Source organism: Oncorhynchus mykiss, chromosome 4 (assembly GCF_013265735.2).
Source record: "Oncorhynchus mykiss isolate Arlee chromosome 4, USDA_OmykA_1.1, whole genome shotgun sequence".
Classification (NCBI taxonomy): Eukaryota; Metazoa; Chordata; class Actinopteri; order Salmoniformes; family Salmonidae; genus Oncorhynchus; species Oncorhynchus mykiss.
In genome coordinates, this window is record NC_048568.1 from 21656421 (window position 1) to 21675034 (window position 18614).

General features: G+C 46.1%; 1 protein-coding gene across 4 annotated transcripts in view; it reads left to right on the plus strand.

The window, feature by feature from the left end:
- The window catches only part of LOC110522307 (centrosomal protein of 170 kDa protein B), a 32313-nt gene that overhangs the window by 6536 nt on the left and 7163 nt on the right, over positions 1–18614 (plus strand). For 3 of the 4 annotated variants that reach the window (XM_036975890.1, XM_036975888.1, XM_036975889.1), the window contains exons 3-12: positions 7319–7408; positions 10056–10134; positions 10277–10335; positions 10483–10594; positions 12159–12263; positions 12424–12951; positions 13053–14335; positions 14667–14855; positions 15287–15410; positions 15500–17278. In XM_036975890.1, coding sequence (XP_036831785.1) covers positions 7319–7408; positions 10056–10134; positions 10277–10335; positions 10483–10594; positions 12159–12263; positions 12424–12951; positions 13053–14335; positions 14667–14855; positions 15287–15410; positions 15500–17278 — 4348 coding nt within the window. The remainder of the gene's footprint in view (positions 1–7318; positions 7409–10055; positions 10135–10276; positions 10336–10482; positions 10595–12158; positions 12264–12423; positions 12952–13052; positions 14336–14666; positions 14856–15286; positions 15411–15499; positions 17279–18614) is intronic. The other variant, XM_036975891.1, reaches the window with a different exon arrangement.

Here is an 18614-nt window from a genome sequence, read left to right on the forward strand (position 1 = left end):
ATTTTTATTCTGTACAGTATTGTGGAGTAACTACAATGATAGGAGAAAACTATCAGAGCCATTCATCTCTGTCACTATTTTAAAGTCACCATTGGCCTCATGATGAAATTCCTGAACGGTTGGTTTCCTTCCTCTTCGGCGACTGAGTTAGGATGGGCGCCTGTATCTTTGTTGTGACTGGGTTTATTGATACAGCATCCAAAGTCTAATTAGTAACTTCACCATGCTCAAATAAATATTCCATGTCTGCTTTAAAAAGAATGTATCTACCAATAGGTGCCATTCTTGTGAGGCATTGGAAAACCTCCCTTTGTGGTTGAATCTGTTTTTTTTAAATTCACTGCTCGACGAAGGGACCTTACCGTTAATTGTATGTGTGGGTCCATGCAACTTATGTGACTTGTTAAAGCTACAATATGCAGAACTACCTCTGCCATTTCCTGATTGGTAAAATTCGAATAGTTAGCCTAATTTCAGTGTATGTGACTAAACAAACAATAGAGAATACAGTGTAGAGAATCATTGTACCATCTAAACCGCTGTAAAATAAAAAATAAAAAATATCCTTTCAATAACCTAAAATATTGTATTTTCAGCTGTTTTAAGCTGGTGTACAAAACCAAAAGTAAAAGATGCAAAAACAAAACTTAAGAATAGGAAGCATAGAAATAGCAAATAGAACAGATCTACAGCTTCCTAGACTTGCTTTCAATGAGACTGACAGATCTATAACTCACTTGTCAATGTGAATTTGGTAGTGTCGCCCAAAAAGTTACATATTGCAGCTTTAAGCCTAATTTACCTCCTGGACATATTTCAAATTTGCCATAACAAAGGGGTCAATACTTATTGACTCAAGACATTTCAGCTTTTAATTTTGAATAAATGTTAATACATTTCAAAAACCATAATTCCACTTTGACATTATGGGGTATTGTGTGTAGGCCAGTGATAAAATAAAAAAAACTCAATTTAATTTTAAATTCAGGCTGTAACCAAACACAATTTTGAAAAAGATAAGGGGTGTGAATACTTTCTGAAGGCCCTCTAAAATAATGGGTGCATGGGCTGTGTTATGCTAAAACCTTTTTTAGAACAATCTGATTGACTACCATACTGTAGGAAGGGGCAGCAAGAAGGGGAAATGGACATCAAGCATCACAGAAATCAGGAAGCATACGCCTCTCAACAAAGGACTCTTATGTTGGGATGTTTAATGAGATGGTGTACTGTATGTCGAAATTGGTTGTCGTCCGGTTAGGGCTAGTGCTCTGTCTGTCGGCTGGAGATCACTACCTTATTGATATGTGGGTGGAACAGCAACAGTGTTATTTACATACTGCTATTTATAGCCAGATTGGTGTCCCATTTCACTGCATAGCTCAGACAACTGTACTGTGAAAGACACGACTGGACTTTGAATTAGACACTTTTTTTATTGGCTTTTCTATTATATGTGTCAGCCTTTTGTCAGTCAAAGCCTCAGCCCTGGATATTCCAAAAATCAACACCTGGATTTCAATACAAAAGATACACTCTGGTTAATCTTTCTAAAGACACCTTTAGAAAGATTAACCAGTCATCCAGTTGTCTTGAACCAGAACTGCAGTGAAAAAGAGGCCATTAGAGCACAGTGTATATATATACAGTGGGGAGAACAAGTATTTGATACACTGCCTATTTTTCAGGTTTTCCTACTTACAAAGCATGTAGAGGTCTGTCATTTTTATCATAGGTACACTTCAACTGTGAGAGATTTTTAAGTAATTAATTTGCATTTTATTGCATGACATAAGTTTTTGATCACCTACCAACCAGTAAGAATTCCGTCTCTCACAGACGTGTTCGTTTTTTCTTTAAGAAGCCCCCCTGTTCTCCATTCATTACCTGTATTATCTGCACCTGTTTGAACTCGTTACCTGTATAAAAGACACCTGTCCACACACTCAATCAAACAGACTCCAACCTCTCCACAATGGCCTAGACCAGAGAGCTGTGTAAGGACATCAGGGATAAAATTGTAGACCTTGCACAAGGCTGGGATGGGCTACAGGACAATAGGCAAGCAGCTTGGTGAGAAGGCAACAACTGTTGGCACAATTATTCGAAAATGGAAGAAGTTCAAGATGACGGTCAATCACTCTGTCTGGGGCTCCATGCAAGATCTCACCTCGTGGGGCATCAATGATCATGAGGAAGGTGAGGGATCAGCCCAGAACTACACGGCAGGACCTGGTCAATGACCTGAAAAGAGCTGGGACCACAGTCTCAAAGAAAACCATTAGTAACACTACGCCGTCATGGATTAAAATCCTGCAGCTCACGCAAGGTCCCCCTGCTCAAGCCAGCGCATGTCCAGGCCTGTCTGAAGTTTGCCAATGACCATCTGGATGATCCAGAGGAGGAATGAGAGAAGGTCATGTGGTCTGATGAGACAAAACTAGAGCTTTTTGGTCTAAACTCCACTCACCGTGTTTGGAGGAAGAAGAAGGATGAGTACAACCCCAAGAACACCATCCCAACCATGAAGCATGGAGGTGGAAACATCATTCTTTGGGGATGCTTTTCTGCAAAGGGGACAGGACGACTGCACCGTATTGAGGGGAGGATGGATGGGGCCATGTATCGCGAGATCTTGGCCAACAAACTCCTTCCCTCAGTAAGAGCATTGAAGATGGGTCGTGGCTGGGTCTTCCAGCATGACAACGACCCAAAACACACAGCCAGGGCAACTAAGGAGTGACTCCGTAAGAAGCATCTCAAGGTCCTGGAGTGGCCTAGCCAGTCTCCAGACCTGAACCCAATAGAACATCTTTGGAGGGAGCTGAAAGTCCGTATTGCCCAGCGACAGCCCCGAAACCTGAAGGATCTGGAGAAGGTCTGTATGGAGGAGTGGGCCAAAATCCCTGCTGCAGTGTGTGCAAACCTGGTCAAGAACTACAGGAAACGTATGATCTCTGTAATTGCAAACAAAGGTTTCTGTACCAAATATTAAGTTCTGCTTTTCTGATGTATCAAATACTTATGTCATGCAATAAAATGCAAATTAATTGCTTAAAAATCATACAATGTGATTTTATGTCTCTCACAGTTGAAGTGTACCTATGATAAAAAATTACAGACCTCTACATGCTTTGTAAGTAGGAAAACCTGCAAAATCGGCAGTATATCAAATACTTGTTCTCCCCACTGTATATATATATATATATATATATATACATATTAAGTTATATATATATATATATAAATATATATATATATATATACACTGCTCAAAAAAAATAAAGGGAACACTTAAACAACACCATGTAACTCCAAGTCAATCACACTTCTGTGAAATCAAACTGTCCACTTAGGAACCAACACTGATTGACAATACATTTCACATGTTGTTGTGCAAATGGAATAGACAACAGGTGGAAATTATAGGCATTTAGCAAGACACCCCCAATAAAGGAGTGGTTCTGCAGGTGGGGACCACAGACCACTTCTCAGTTCCTATGCTTCCTGGCTGATGTTTTGGTCACTTTTGAATGCTGGCGGTGCTTTCACTCTAGCGGTAGCATGAGACAGAGTCTACAACCCACACAAGTGGCTCAGGTAGTGCAGCTCATCCAGGATGGCACATCATCAATGCGAGATGTGGCAAGAAGGTTTGCTGTGTCTGTCAGCGTAGGCTCCAGAGCATGGAGGCCCTACCAGGAGACAGGCCAGTACATCAGGAGACGTGGAGGAGGCCGTAGGAGGGCAACAACCCAGCAGCAGGACCGCTACCTCCGCCTTTGTGCAAGGAGGAGCACTGCCAGAGCCCTGCAAAATGACCTCCAGCAGGCCACAAATGTGCATGTGTCTGCTCAAACGGTCAGAAACAGACTCCATGAGGGTGGTATGAGGGTCCGACGTCCACAGGTGGGGGTTGTGCTTACAGCACAACACCGTGCAGGACGTTTGGCATTTGCCAGAGAACACCAAGATTGGCAAATTCGCCACTGGCGCCCTGTGAAAGCAGGTTCACACTGAGCACATGTGACAGACGTGACAGTCAGGAGACACGGTGGAGAACGTTCTGCTGCCTGCAACATCCTCCAGCATGACCGGTTTGGCGGTGGGTCAGTCGTGGCATTTCTTTGGGGGGCCGCACAGCCCTCCATGTGCTCGCCAGAGGTAGCCTGACTGCCATTAGGTACCGAGATGAGATCCTCAGACACCTTGTGAGACCATATCCTGGGTTCCTCCTACTGCAAGACAATGCTAGACCTCATGTGGCTGGAGTGTGTCAGCAGTTCCTGCAAGAGGAAGGTATTGATGCTATGGACTGGCCCGCCTGTTCCCCAGACCTGAATCCAATTGAGCACATCTGGGACATCATGTCTCGCTCCATCCACCAACGCCACGTTACACCACAGACTGTCCAGGAGTTGGCGGATGCTTTAGTCCAGGTCTGGGAGGAGATCCCTCAGGAGACCATCCGCCATCTCATCAGAAGCATGCAGGCACGTGGAGGCCACACACACTACTGAGCCTCATTTTGACTTGTTTTAAGGACATTACATCAATGTTGGATCAGCCTGTAGTGTGGTTTTCCACTTTGATTTTGAGTGTGACTCCAAATCCAGACCTCCATGGGTTGATAAATTTGATTTCCATTGATAATTTTTGTGTGATTTTGTTGTCAGCACATTCAACTATGTAAAGAAACAAGTATTTAATAAGAACATTTCATTCATTCAGATCTAGGATGTGTTATTTTAGTGTTCCCTTTATTTTTTTGAGCAGTCTATATAAAGATATGGATGGCAACAATTTTTCACAATACAAGCTGGGTTTAGATACAAAGTATATCTAAAATATATATATATATATATAGTCCCTGGCAGTTGCCGTGGCACCAGTTTGTAGATCCCGACGATGCAGAGCTGTCAGCCCTGCAGCTTCCTCTGATCTGGCCAGCCGTTGCCTATAGCAACAGCTGAGGTGGACTTTTTCCTCACACAGCGAATGGTGGGCCTGTTGCTATCCCAGTATAATATTGTGTTATAGGACTAATGCTTCCTCACCTGCTCTTTGTATCTAAACCCAGCTTGTATTGTGAAAAATTGTTGCCATCCATATCTTTCTCCATACCTGCACTTAAAGTCTTCTCATCCTCCTGGACCCCTCTGTAGCAGAGAAAGGCCTTCTCTTCCCCATGTTGTGTGTAATTTACACCCCCTCCATATTGTTGGCCACAGATAATCGGCCTTTGTCCTACCTACCGAGGCACAGCAGTGTCTGTGACTGAGGCCAGCACTATTCATCACCCCCCTTTTTGTTTAGAGGTGAAAGCTACCTCATACATCTGGCAACAATGATGTTATTGTGTAGCTCAAAACACTGTTTTGAATATATGACACACTGGTGCAGTTACACCATTTTATTTAACTGGATTATTGGTCATGATTTTATAATTCATTAAAATCAGATACAATGTGTGTTCAAAAAGGTACTGTTTTATTTCATTTTTATTTTATTTAACTAGGCAAGTCAGTTAAGAACAAATTCTTATTTACAATGCCGGCCAAACCCAGACGACGCTGGGCCAATTGTGCGCCACCCTATGGGACTCCCAATCACGGGCGGTTGTGATACAGTTTTAAGAGACTGCTATTGTGGACACTTAGCCATTTTAGTGCCATGACTGCCATATAGTATTTAGTTCAGTCTTATGGGGCCCCCATCTGAGGTGGATCATAACTACCATCCTTTGTCTATTGTATCAGGCTTCAGTGTCACTAAGTCTTTCATCACTATGTGTTTAACAGTGATTTTTGCAACTAACCCAGCAACTTGGCTAGGCAGAATGCTTCAGGTCACTGTCCGAAGCTCTCTGCATACTTGTCTGGAGAATGACTCCTGTCATGTGGTGGTTGAGTTTGTCTCTGACCCATTTCACTTCCTGGAAGAGACCCCATTGTAGCATTTCCCTTTTCCTTCCACTGTCTAGGCTTATCACGCATCATAGTAGGGATATCTTTTTCAACTGACTTGGCCCACTGTTTAGTACTGTACTCATGAACTTGGTTTGTTGGTGGGAAATGTATTGAGAAACACTGCTCTTTATGAGTGACCATCAAGACAAAGCTTGCCATTGCATTAGTGCACACTGCACAGCCAGGCACCTCCTAGGGTCTGACCTTTGTTGTTCACATTCAGTTGGCATGTGAGTCCGTATAATGGAGGGATGGAGGGAGGGATGAATAAAGACATGAATTTCAACAGAAAGTCCTGTGATGAAAGAGATCGATGTATGGCTGGCCCTGTTTGAAGTGTCATGTTGGAGTAGGTAAATAGGAGCGAGAGAGCTCAGTCACTGGTAATCACCGGTTTTCATTATGAGGACGTTCTGTTCAGGCACAATTGTTAGTAGGAGGATGTGAATGTAGAGTATATTTTCCTCATCATTCATACAATTCACCAAATACCACGAGATACCATTCATTATCTACATGTAAATCAAATCAGCGTTTTTGTAGCGTACACAGATTAGCTTATGTTAAAGCGGGTGCAGCGAAATGCTAATGTGTCTAAAAGTGCAAAACTATTACAAAAATACAAATACAAAAAAAAAAATGAAGAAATAAGCCAGCCATGTCTAGTGAGTCATCCTCCAGTTCACTTACCTCTGTAGAGGCCTGTTGGGCATGCATCTCTCACATTCCTGAGACAAAGACACAGAATGCGACAAGGCTTTAACATAGTACGGTATAATTGAATTATTTATCCTTAAATGGGTCTATGGTTGCGAGAGTACTCTAACTCTGCATAGTCAAGTCTCACAAACAAAATAAATCATGTGTGGTGAAATGGATGCCACGTGGCTTAGTTTGATGAGGCGTGTTATGGTGAACTGTATTGAATGTAGCTCGTGTTGAATTAAGTCTTTCCCTCACATGTAGTTGAGCTACATAGCTTCTTGGCCCAAGTTTGCACTTGGTTCAGTTCCAGTGGTTCCAATAGGGACTGAATGAAGTGCAGAATAACTATTGTACATATGCACCTGTACCCATAAACTTCCAAGCATGAGAGTATTGAGTATCATACACAGTGTTGACATGTTGCTTACTTCATACGAGTAATGGAGATATTGCTGAGTATTAAAAATAGTCTTCCAAATTGTATCAGTAATTGTGAGGAATTCCAGTCACTGTCCTATATATGTAATAATGGTACTTATTCATGTAGTATTGCATTATTTGAAAACAGATTATAATTGTAGGGTACAGGTGAAGTAAACCTACTCTTTAAGTAACCATCCATGGTTCTCTCTTATCTCTTTCAGTCTCGAAGTGTGGACAAGCAGCACGCCGTCATCAACTACAACCCTGCTACAAATGAGCACCTGGTCAAGGACCTGGGCAGCCTCAATGGAGTGAGTATCCACGGGAGGGAGGGGCAGGGAAAAGTTGAAATGGTATTCCTTTCTGTCTTTGGTACAAGGACTCTCCTCTCTTACTATACACAAAGACAGAATTATATCAGAAAGTCCCTATATGTTTCAGTATTCTATTAAGTAGTTCTAAGCCTGGCATCGTAGATAACCAGCTTAAGCAAGCACTTAATGGCACTTATCTCTTTTACATATGTAAGTTAATGCTAGCTAAAATAAGCAGGGTTAAGCTTCTATCTGAAGATAGTTTATTATTTTCTGTCCGCTGAAACGTAGGCTACTGTGCAGTAATGATGTAAATGCTGTGTCTTTGCTTGTTATGATTACGTACATGCAACATGACAACTGCGGTCCAAAAGTTGTTGCTGAGGCCATTTTACTAAACAGTCAAGGAAATATTTTCCTTTTAAATGGTAAAGGCCTCCAGATAGTGCTGTGAGATGGGAAACATTTGGTTCGGAGCGGGAGGCTAGCTGTTAGATATTTCAGGGAGCCGTTTGTTTTGCTGCTGATGCAGACTTCCCTCCGTAGTAGGCGGAAACATTCCAAGTAGCTTTCACTGGACTGGATTGATCATGTCCAACTAGCACTGCGCTACAGTTAGGCTAAGGGCCTGTATCTAATTGTCTGTAACTACCTGGGGCAGCCTAGTGGTTAGAGCGTTGGGCCCGTAACCGAAAGGTTGCTGGTTTGAATACCCGAGCCAACAAGGTGAAAAATGTGTTGATGTGACCTTGAGCAAGGCACTTCCCCCCCAAATTTGCTCCAGGGGTGCTGTACCACTATGACTGACCCTGTAAAACAACCTACTTCACTGCAACCATCTGGTGTATGTGACAATAAAAAATATCTATCATGCATCATGTGCATCATTACATCTCCAGTTGTTTTCTCTTTCTACAGTGCCTTGCGAAAGTATTCGGCCCCCTTGAACTTTGCGACCTTTTGCCACATTTCAGGCTTCAAACATAAAGATATAAAACTGTATTTTTTTGTGAAGAATCAACAACAAGTGGGACACAATCATGAAGTGGAACGACATTTATTGGATATTTCAAACTTTTTTAACAAATCAAAAACTGAAAAATTGGGCGTGCAAAATTATTCAGCCCCTTTACTTTCAGTGCAGCAAACTCTCTCCAGAAGTTCAGTGAGGACCTCTGAATGATCCAATGTTGACCTAAATGACTAATGATGATAAATACAATCCACCTGTGTGTAATCAAGTCTCCGTATAAATGCACCTGCACTGTGATAGTCTCAGAGGTCCGTTAAAAGCGCCGAGAGCATCATGAAGAACAAGGAACACACCAGGCAGGTCCGAGATACTGTTGTGAAGAAGTTTAAAGCCGCATTTGGATACAAAAAGATTTCCCAAGCTTTAAACATCCCAAGGAGCACTGTGCAAGCGATAATATTGAAATGGAAGGAGTATCAGACCACTGCAAATCTACCAAGACCTGGCCGTCCCTCTAAACTTTCAGCTCATACAAGGAGAAGACTGATCAGAGATGCAGCCAAGAGGCCCATGATCACTCTGGATGAACTGCAGAGATCTACAGCTGAGGTGGGAGACTCTGTCCATAGGACAACAATCAGTCGTATATTGCACAAATCTGGCCTTTATGGAAGAGTGGCAAGAAGAAAGCCATTTCTTAAAGATATCCATAAAAAGTGTCGTTTAAAGTTTGCCACAAGCCACCTGGGAGACACACCAAACATGTGGAAGAAGGTGCTCTGGTCAGATGAAACCAAAATTGAACTTTTTGGCAACAATGCAAAACGTTATGTTTGGCGTAAAAGCAACACAGCTCATCACCCTGAACACACCATCCCCACTGTCAAACATGGTGGTGGCAGCATCATGGTTTGGGCCTGCTTTTCTTCAGCAGGGACAGGGAAGATGTTTAAAATTGATGGGAAGATGGATGGAGCCAAATACAGGACCATTCTGGAAGAAAACCTGATGGAGTCAAAGTCCAGACCTGAATCCAATCGAGAATCTGTGGAAAGAACTGAAAACTGCTGTTCACAAATGCTCTCCATCCTACCTCACTGAGCTCGAGCTGTTTTGCAAGGAGGAATGGGAAAAAATGTCAGTCTCTCGATGTGCAAAACTGATAGAGACATACCCCAAGCGACTTACAGCTGTAATCGCAGCAAAAGGTGGCGCTACAAAGTATTCACTTAAGGGGCCTGAATAATTTTGCACGCCCAATTTTTCAGTTTTTGATTTGTTAAAAAAGTTTGAAATATCCATTAAATGTCGTTCCACTTCATGATTGTGTCCCACTTGTTGTTGATTCTTCACAAAAAATACAGTTTTATATCTTTATGTTTGAAGCCTGAAATGTGGCAAAAGGTCGCAAAGTTCAAGGGGGCCGAATACTTTCGCAAGGCACTGTATGTGGTACAGTGGGTTTTGCCACTATGTTTCCCTGGCCTTAACCATACAGTTACTCTTCTGTACTGGACTGAAATACCACTGACACTATTGCTCTTGTGTTAATTGTTGAAGGTGAGTGGTGCACAGTGTCTATCCCAGTACCTCATGGAGACTGTTGTCTTCATTCTTCATTCAGTATCTCCAGTTTACAGTAACAACCAACTATGTTGTGTTCCCCTCTAGACCTTTGTGAATGACCTGAGGATCCCAGACCAAACCTACATCACCCTCAAACTGTCTGATGTCATTCGCTTCGGATATGATATCCTTTTTCCTCACGCATGTCATAAATGCATAATTCTTGTGCCATGTATGCATAATAACCTATATAAACATCAGCGTTGGAATTTCATTGAAATGTTTGCCTGTGATGTGATTGGCTATTGCCTTAACCTAGTATTTACATTCCCATGTGTACATCCTAGAAAGGAGCCAACACAAAGTCCCAGAGGAGGCACTCAAGGTAAGCTTTCTATGCTAATGCTAACATCAACTATAATAAAACACTAAACCCTAACCTGGACTAGCTTTTCAGACAGTTCTAGTCTACCATCAATTCACTTTACTCTCTTTGGCAACTTGAGTTGTGTTGTGCCTCCTACTGTTTCAGCATGAGAAATACACCAGCCAGCTGCAGTTGGGTCTGAAGGCCTCAGAGGGGAAGATGGCTGAGCACCTGGAGTCCAAGCTAGAGAAGACAGAAAGGAAATCTCTGTCTCAAGGTAAGTGTTAGTGAAGGCTTCAAACCTGTTTAAATGCTATTCCACCATATATTCCCTCTGTATATTTTTCTCTCTCAACAAAGCTCATCACATCCTGGGGTAGGGGGGGGGGGGTCTAGATACATGTAGTGCTCATATTGATATACCTGTTTGGATAGCTACATACTTTGATATTATCTTTGAGCTCAAGACAACTCTGGGAATTGGGTCACCATGCTACGTTAAACATGACCTTGCTTGCTTTCGCTTCATCATGCCACTGCTTAATGACACAGCTGTTTAACTTGGCAGAATATCCTAGATTGAATAAGTTTGATCATTCTGCTTATCAATTGTGACTCACTAATACCTGGAATGGTATGGTGTGTGAGGATCATGAGTATTTTAGCCTTGCTTTGCTCCTCTAAAGAAAATTAAAACGTCCCTGTCCTTTGACTATGATGTCAGCGTCAGCTCAACCTCTTTCAGTCAGAACATGTTCCCCTCCACCTCTTTGTCACCCCTCCCCCCCTCACCATCCCTCTCTCTGCCACCCTCTCCCCCTCTGGCGGCTGCATTTGGTCATATAACGTCTCCATGGTGACAGCTGCAGCACCCATAGTCACAGTTCAGCACTTACGGCCTGCTTGATATTTGCTCTATGTTACTCTATGTTATTCACACTGGCATACCCCTGTCAAGCTCTCTGCCAGAGGGGTCATTTCATCCAAGAAGCCATAAACATTACCTATTGACTAGTGGACGCTGATTCAACAGCTTTATCAGGATAGGCTGCGTTGTGCCCTCTCCTGCTGATGTGTTGTCCCTGAAAAACATTTTGCTTGCCCTGCGATGCTGTGATGACATACATATAAATCTCTGGAATATAGCTGAATCCACACTCAAATCAACGCAGAGTTAATCTCCTTGTTTACGGCAGCCTCTGTGCTCAGATAAAACCCTGAATAAACACTGCCTAAAGGACTTCCACTGGATGGGTTGGACACACTGGATGAAATACTGTGTCATAAATAACACGCCTTATGCGTGTCTGATGTTAGCACTTGTCTTGATTAGCTTCAAAAGGTATAAAAAGAAACCCTGAGTGGAAACATGGGTTGAATGATGATAGGGTATATGAAATAAATCTGATACTGAAGAAAGAACAGATCCATAGGGTGTAATATCTAACATACTTTATCTTCATTTGGGTTTGCTACCAGTGCTCCCATAGTATCTAGCTTAGAGATGGATTCTATCATTTTCCTGCAGTCTGGTGATTTGATGTATTCTAGTGGGGTAAAGACAAACCTTGAATATTCTTCCTCTAAACTCCCAGTGGACCAATAGTAGATGGATGACTGCTGCAGTTCTGAAAAATTACTCCTCTCTCATGTGTGTGTGTGTGTGTGTGTGTGTGTGTGTGTGTGTGTGTGTGTGTGTGTGTGTGTGTGTGTGTGTGTGTGTGTGTGTGTGTGTGTGTGTGTGTGTGTGTGTGTGTGTGTGTGTGTGTGTGTGTGTGTGTGCTTGCGTGCTTGCGTGCGTACGTGTGCGTGCGTGTTTGTGTGTTTCCGTGCATGTTCAGAGGCTCCAACCTCCCGACCCACCCCATTGTATGGCCAGCCCTCGTGGTGGGGGGAGGAGGATGCGGCCGGCAAAGGACAGCACAGGCCAGAGGAGGGTCACCCAGGTCGGTCCCACGTTACTAGAGGTCCTTTCCCTCAAATACTTAACATTTCAAGTGAAAATGTTTCCAGTTTCTTTTTAGGGAATAGAGATTAACAAAACATGGTTTGTGGTTGTCCTTTAATTTGCTTGTTGGTGCTAATTGGTGCTTTATCCGTTTCCAGAGATTCCAAAGGAAGGTTCAGGCTTAGATCCAGAGGTGAATGGCTCCCTGTTAGAGTACAGAGACAATCAGGGCAAGTCCATCTTCCCCTACCACCGGGAGCCTAGCTACTTTGAGATCCCTACCAAGGAGTTCCAGCTGCATCCCAAGTCCCTGGGGGCAGAGCTCCATGAGATCCCCACCAAGGACACAGACACACCCTCTGCACAAGCCCCTCCCACCCCCACCACAGCCAGTCCCCCTGTGGTGCAGAGCCACGCCTCCTTCACCATAGAGTTTGATGACTGCACGCCAGGCAAGATCAAGATCAAGGACCACGTGACCAAGTTCTCCTCACGCCAGAGGAAGCAGCAGCAGCAGGCGTCCGGGAAAACTCTGGCCACCACACCCACTGAGGTGATGTCAGCTGAGTGCAAGGTGGTAGATTGGTTGGTGCACAGTGATGTCAGAATGATGAGGAGACGTCCCACGTGTGAGGATGTTTACAGTGTCAAGAGTGACCAGGCCGTCAACATCAAAAGCCTCAAAGGTCAGAGGGGTACTTTTAGATAAATCTATTATAGAAATCTGTAAGGGGTTGTTTATTTGTTCCCTGTCCCTTATTTGCGGTTTGAATGGTTCTGTTTCTAGGACACCACCATGACGATGGGACCCAGAGTGATTCTGAGGACCCGGTCTTAGGGAAAGGGAAGCGAAGCAAGTCACACCACCGGGTCCAGTCACAACATTCGATCCAGTCAAAGCTTTCCCTGTCTGAGCTGTCGGAACCGTCACAACAGACAGTGCTGTCATACCAATTAGTCAAGTCACAACAGACACAACAGACAGTCCAGTCACACCAATTGATCCAGTCTGAGCAGTCAGTTATGTCAGTCCAGTCACACCAAACAGTCCTGTCAGTTCCGTTGCAGCAGTCAGTTTTGTCACAAAGGTTACTTCAGCCTCAGCCTCAGTTTTCCCCTCCCAAACTGACCCCAGTTTCTCCTGTGGCCCCTGAGAGGCCCCTGTCTCAAAGCCCGCCTGAGGCTCGCTCCCCCACCATGGGTCCCTCTAAGCCCGGCCCCCAGGAGCCCCTCACCCAGCAAGCCTTCATCATAGAGTTCTTCGACGACAACCCGCGCAAGAAACGCTCACAATCCTTCACGGCCAATCCTGCCCACGCAGACTCTTACTCCGCCCTCAAGGCCAAGCTGGAGCAGAGGAAGGGTGGAGAGAGGCCAAACTCCATGCACGGCCACATCCCTCCCACCCAACAGGTGACTGTTCCTCTGAAGAGTCAGGGCCACGGCGGGTCCCAGAGGTCTAGCTCCCTGAAGAGAGAGAAGACGGAGGAGCCCCTGAGTGGAGGCAGTGCCTCCTCTTCCTCCGGTTCTGGGCCTTCCTCTCGCACCTCCTCTGGCATCACCATCAAGCCGTTTGGCAGTGTGGGGAAGAAGACCAAGCTGGCCCAGGAGTTTGCAGCAGAGTTCCTGATGAAAGATACAGTCCACAGAGCCTTGTCTCCCACCAGGGATAAGACGTCTCCTCCTCCCATGTCCGCTCCCCCGGTGATGGTGATGTCACCTTCTCGCACCCACATTCCGTCCCCCTTAGACCCCCCTTCCTCCATCTCCTATCCCTCCACCCCCTTGCAACCCACTGCGCCACGTTCCTACTCTCCAACTCCTGCCCCTCATTCCCCAGTCCTAGCCATCTCCCACCCCCCCTCCCGCAGCCCTGTCCAGACTGCCTCCCCAGCCCACTCCTTGCCCCCTCAGATGCCCCTGGGTCTGGGGTTGCGTGGAGTGGACCCTAAAGCCTCCAGGGTGGTGAGAAACGAGGAAGAGGACAGTCTGAGTGATGCCGGCACATACACTATCGAAACAGAGTCCCAGGACAAAGAGGTGGAGGAGGCACGCAACATGATCGACCAGGTGAGATTGTAGTAGCCATTCTTCATTTTTAAAGTCTCTGCCACCACCATTATTTTTTGGGGTTGATGGTGGATCTTTTCACATGCGCGTAATTATTGTATGGTAGCTTTTTGGATTCTGACATTAAATGCTATGATTCTAACAAGTGGTATAATTCTACAATAAACCATATAATGCCTTGATGACAATACCTTGACGGACGCATGCTTTGAACATCCGCCCCCTACCCAGTACCCCCTCCCAACCCAGCCTTCCTTCTTCCCCTTGTAAAGTCCCATTGTCCAATCTCTTCTCCTACCTACTTCATGCATGCTCTGTCCCTCCCTGACAGGTGTTTGGGGTCCTCGACTCACCAGAGTACAGTGGTGCCGGAGTGTATAGACCCATCATTAATGATGGCAAGGACGAGCTGGCAATGCTCCGGCCTAGTGACGATAGTACTGTGGATCAAATGGCAGCAGTTTCTATGCATGGCTTTAACCCAGCCACCCTCAGTGGGGCCCCCTCAGGCCCCATCCAGGTAACATCACCGTCCTACGCTACTGGAGAAATAAGGGATCTAAGACATTTGCATGTTCCACCCCAAACCTATGCACGTTAATTATTTGTCCTGCCTTGATACTCCCTTTGGCTTCTACAGTGCCTCTCCTTACAATGTAAGGATTGTCCTTGGAAGGAGATTGAAATTATAGTTATCCTTCAACATTGTGCTCTGTGTAGTTGTATGCAGGGTGGCAGGGTAGCCTAGTGGTTAGAGCGTTGGACTAGTAACCGGAAGGTTGCAAGTTCAAATCCCCGAGCTGACAAGGTACAAATCTGTCGAACAGTGTTGACCCACTGTTCCTAGGCCGTTATTGAAAATAAGAATTTGTTCTTAACTGACTTGCCTAGTTAAATAAAGGTAAAATTAAAAAAAAATGCAACCCCATATAGTTTCCTCCACTGTTTCAGGTGCAGTCTGCTAACAATGCAGCACAGGAGGAGGGGCCTAAGTGGGTTTCTCGCTGGGCCAGTCTGGCAGACAGCTATGCAGAACCGGGCTCTACTCCACCTCAAGGGGAATTTGCAGAGGGAGGTGAGATATCTGCAACCACTGACCGCTCTGCTCAGAACTTGTGTGAGAAAACAGAAAAAAGCATGAATTAAAATGTTTCTCTTTCCTAGATGTGCAGTTGATACCTAGCCACAGCGTGGATAACTCTGAGTTAGAGGGTAGCCAGAGTTGTAGGACCAGGAGGCTGCTTCCCCAGGTTCCACCTGGAGACAGAGACAAGCCAGAGAGCCTCAACCCCAGCATCCTGATCTACCCAGGTCCTGAACCCACCCTGGAGAGGAGTAGTGGTACGCCCCGGCATCAGGACAACACCCAGAGTCTTTGTGTCCAGGACGATGTAGACCCAGACAGCCTGAGTGACGCTAGCCGCTCTGACGATGGCTCTTTGCTGGAGAGGACCAGGAAGAGCCAGGGGAGGAAGAGTGGCACTACCTCGCCCGGGGACACTGGACCTCAGTATAAGGGTCAAGATAAGCTGTCTCCGACTCAGTCTACCAAGTCCACCTCCTTTTACATTGGGTCTGAGGATGGCAGCTCAGGCAAGCCGGACCTGGCCCGAAGCCCTATTCTTTCTCAGGGGCCTGAGAGGGGGCGAGACACCCCTGCCAAAACCTCCCCCACCACCATCCTCATCAGGCACCTGAGCAGCCACGAGCCCCGGAGGTCGGGCGTAAAGCCTAACAACTCAGCCCCCAACCTCCACTCCCAGCAGGACAAAGACTCTAAAGACCCCAGTAAAGACATCCTGGGGTCCTCCTCGTTCGTCAGGCAGGAGAGTTTCACCAAGGAGCGACCCAGTGATGATGTCCAGATCAAGAGGCTCCCACACATCTCCAGTCACCCCACCTTGAGGGACATTGAGCAGAGAGAGACGACCCAGGACCCACAGCCCTTCCTCAGGGAAGAAGCAGACGCTGTTCTCTCCTCTCTGGAGGTCACGTTCCCTTCCTCAGGTTCCGGACGCAGCTCTAAGAGAGGAGGCTCCTCCAGTCACATGGACGACTCTCTGTCTGGGGAATCAGATGTGGATACAGCCAGCACCGTCAGCCTGGTCAGCAACAAGAACACCCCTGTCACCACAGGCCCTAAGAAGAGGATGACCGTCGGTGGCTTCCAGAAGGAGAGATCTTCCTCCAGTCAATCTGTCCAGGGGAAGGGCCACCGCCAGCTCACGGCCCGCGAGCGTCTGTCAGAGAAACGCCGCAGCCACGTGGCAGCCAGTGATAACTCCAGCAGCAAGGCCGAACAGGCCAAGCGCTTCCAGATGCGGCGCAGCGTGGGGAACCGCGGCTCCCTGGACCTATCAGAGGGCCAGCAGGGTTCTGGTCAGCACTGGCCTGACACTGCCTCTGACCATGACACCGGTCCCCGCCCCACCAGCCGTAACAAAAAGCTCATAGCACCCCTACAGAAAGAGGACAATGGGAAGACCGCCAAGAGTGCAGCACAGCAGGCACTGATCCGCTCCAACAGCCTGTCAGCACCAAGGCCCACCCGGGCATCCATGCTGCGCAGGGCACGTCTGGGAGAGACTTCTGACAACGAGGGAACTGAGACAGACCGGGGGTCCCAGAACTCAGACCACATTGGTGCCTCCAGCAAGGTGTCTGCTGATGGGAAGAAGCTCCTCTCCAGACTGGACATCTTGGCCATGCCCAGGAAGAGAACAGGCTCCTTCACTACGCCTAGTGACAACGAGTCCTCCACCACGACCCCTACAACCCGGCCTGGCTTCTCCAACAGGAGTGCAGAATCAACTGGGCCTATCAGGAAGACATCAGTGGGTGAAACAGGGGCCAAGCAGGGGGCCACAAGAGGGGTCGGAGCCCCCGTGAAGCAGCTCCTCACCCGCACACGCTCCAACGGGGCTAAATACTCCAGCACAACCAGTGAGTATTATAGTCACAGTTCCCATCAAGTAACTTGCTCAAACACTGCAGAGAACACATTTTTTATCCTGAACTGTAAATCATGATTTAAAGGTAATATACTCTTATCATCAGATTATTGAAACAGAGCCTGACACTGAGTTGAAGTGACCTTTTCCACCCTTCATAGTGAATGTGACTCATTGTCCTTGGTGAGATGCATGCAGGTATGCTGTATTGTGGCTTGTCCTGTAGGAACTCAGTGTATTCGCTATGAAGCAGTGTGATGATGTCCTCTGCTGCCTGCTGCGGTTTCCATAGAAACACAGCTCCTGACCGTACTTCATCACACAGCTATTTTTTGATGTGCATGTAAATTATTGTTAAACCGATTTGGAACCATATTATGCATACAGTGCATTCTGAAACTATTCAGACCACTTCAATTATTCCACATTTTGTTACTTATAGCCTTATCCTAAAATAGGTAAATATTTTCTTTCCTCAATTTACACACAATACCCGATAATGACAAAGTGAAAAACAGTTTTTTTGTATATATACACTGCTCAAAAAAATTAAGGGAACACTTAAACAACACAATGTAACTCCAAGTCAATCACACTTCTGTGAAGTCAAACTGTCCACTTAGGCAGCAACACTGATTGACAATAAATTTCACATGCTGTTGTGCAAATGGAATAGACAACAGGTGGAAATTATAGGCATTTAGCAAGACACCCCCAATAAAGGAGTGGTTCTGCAGGTGATAACCACAGACCACTTCTCAGTTCCTATGCTTCCTGGCTGATGTTTTGGTCACTTGAATGCTTGCGGTGCTTTCACTCTAGTGGTAGCATGAGACGGAGTCTACAACCCACACAAGTGGCTCAGGTAGTGCAGCTCATCCAGGATGGCACATCAATGTGAGCTGTGGCAAGAAGGTTTGCTATGTCTGTCAGCGTAGTGTCCAGAGCATGGAGGCGCTACCAGGAGACAGGCCAGTACATCAGGAGACGTGGAGGAGGCCGTAGGAGGGCAACAACCCAGCAGCAGGACCGCTACCTCCGCCTTTGTGCAAGGAGGAGCAGGAGGAGCACTGCTAGAGGCCTGCAAAATGACCTCCAGCAGGCCACAAATGTGCATGTGTCTGCTCAAACGGTCAGAAACAGACTCCATGAGGGTGGTATGAGGGACTGACGTCCACAGGTAGGGGTTGTGCTTACAGCCCAACACCATGTGGGACGTTTTTCATTTGCCAGAGAATACCAAGATTGGCAAATTCGCCACTGGCGCCCTGTGCTCTTCACAGATGAAAGCAGGTTCACACTGAGCACATGTGACAGACGTGACAGTC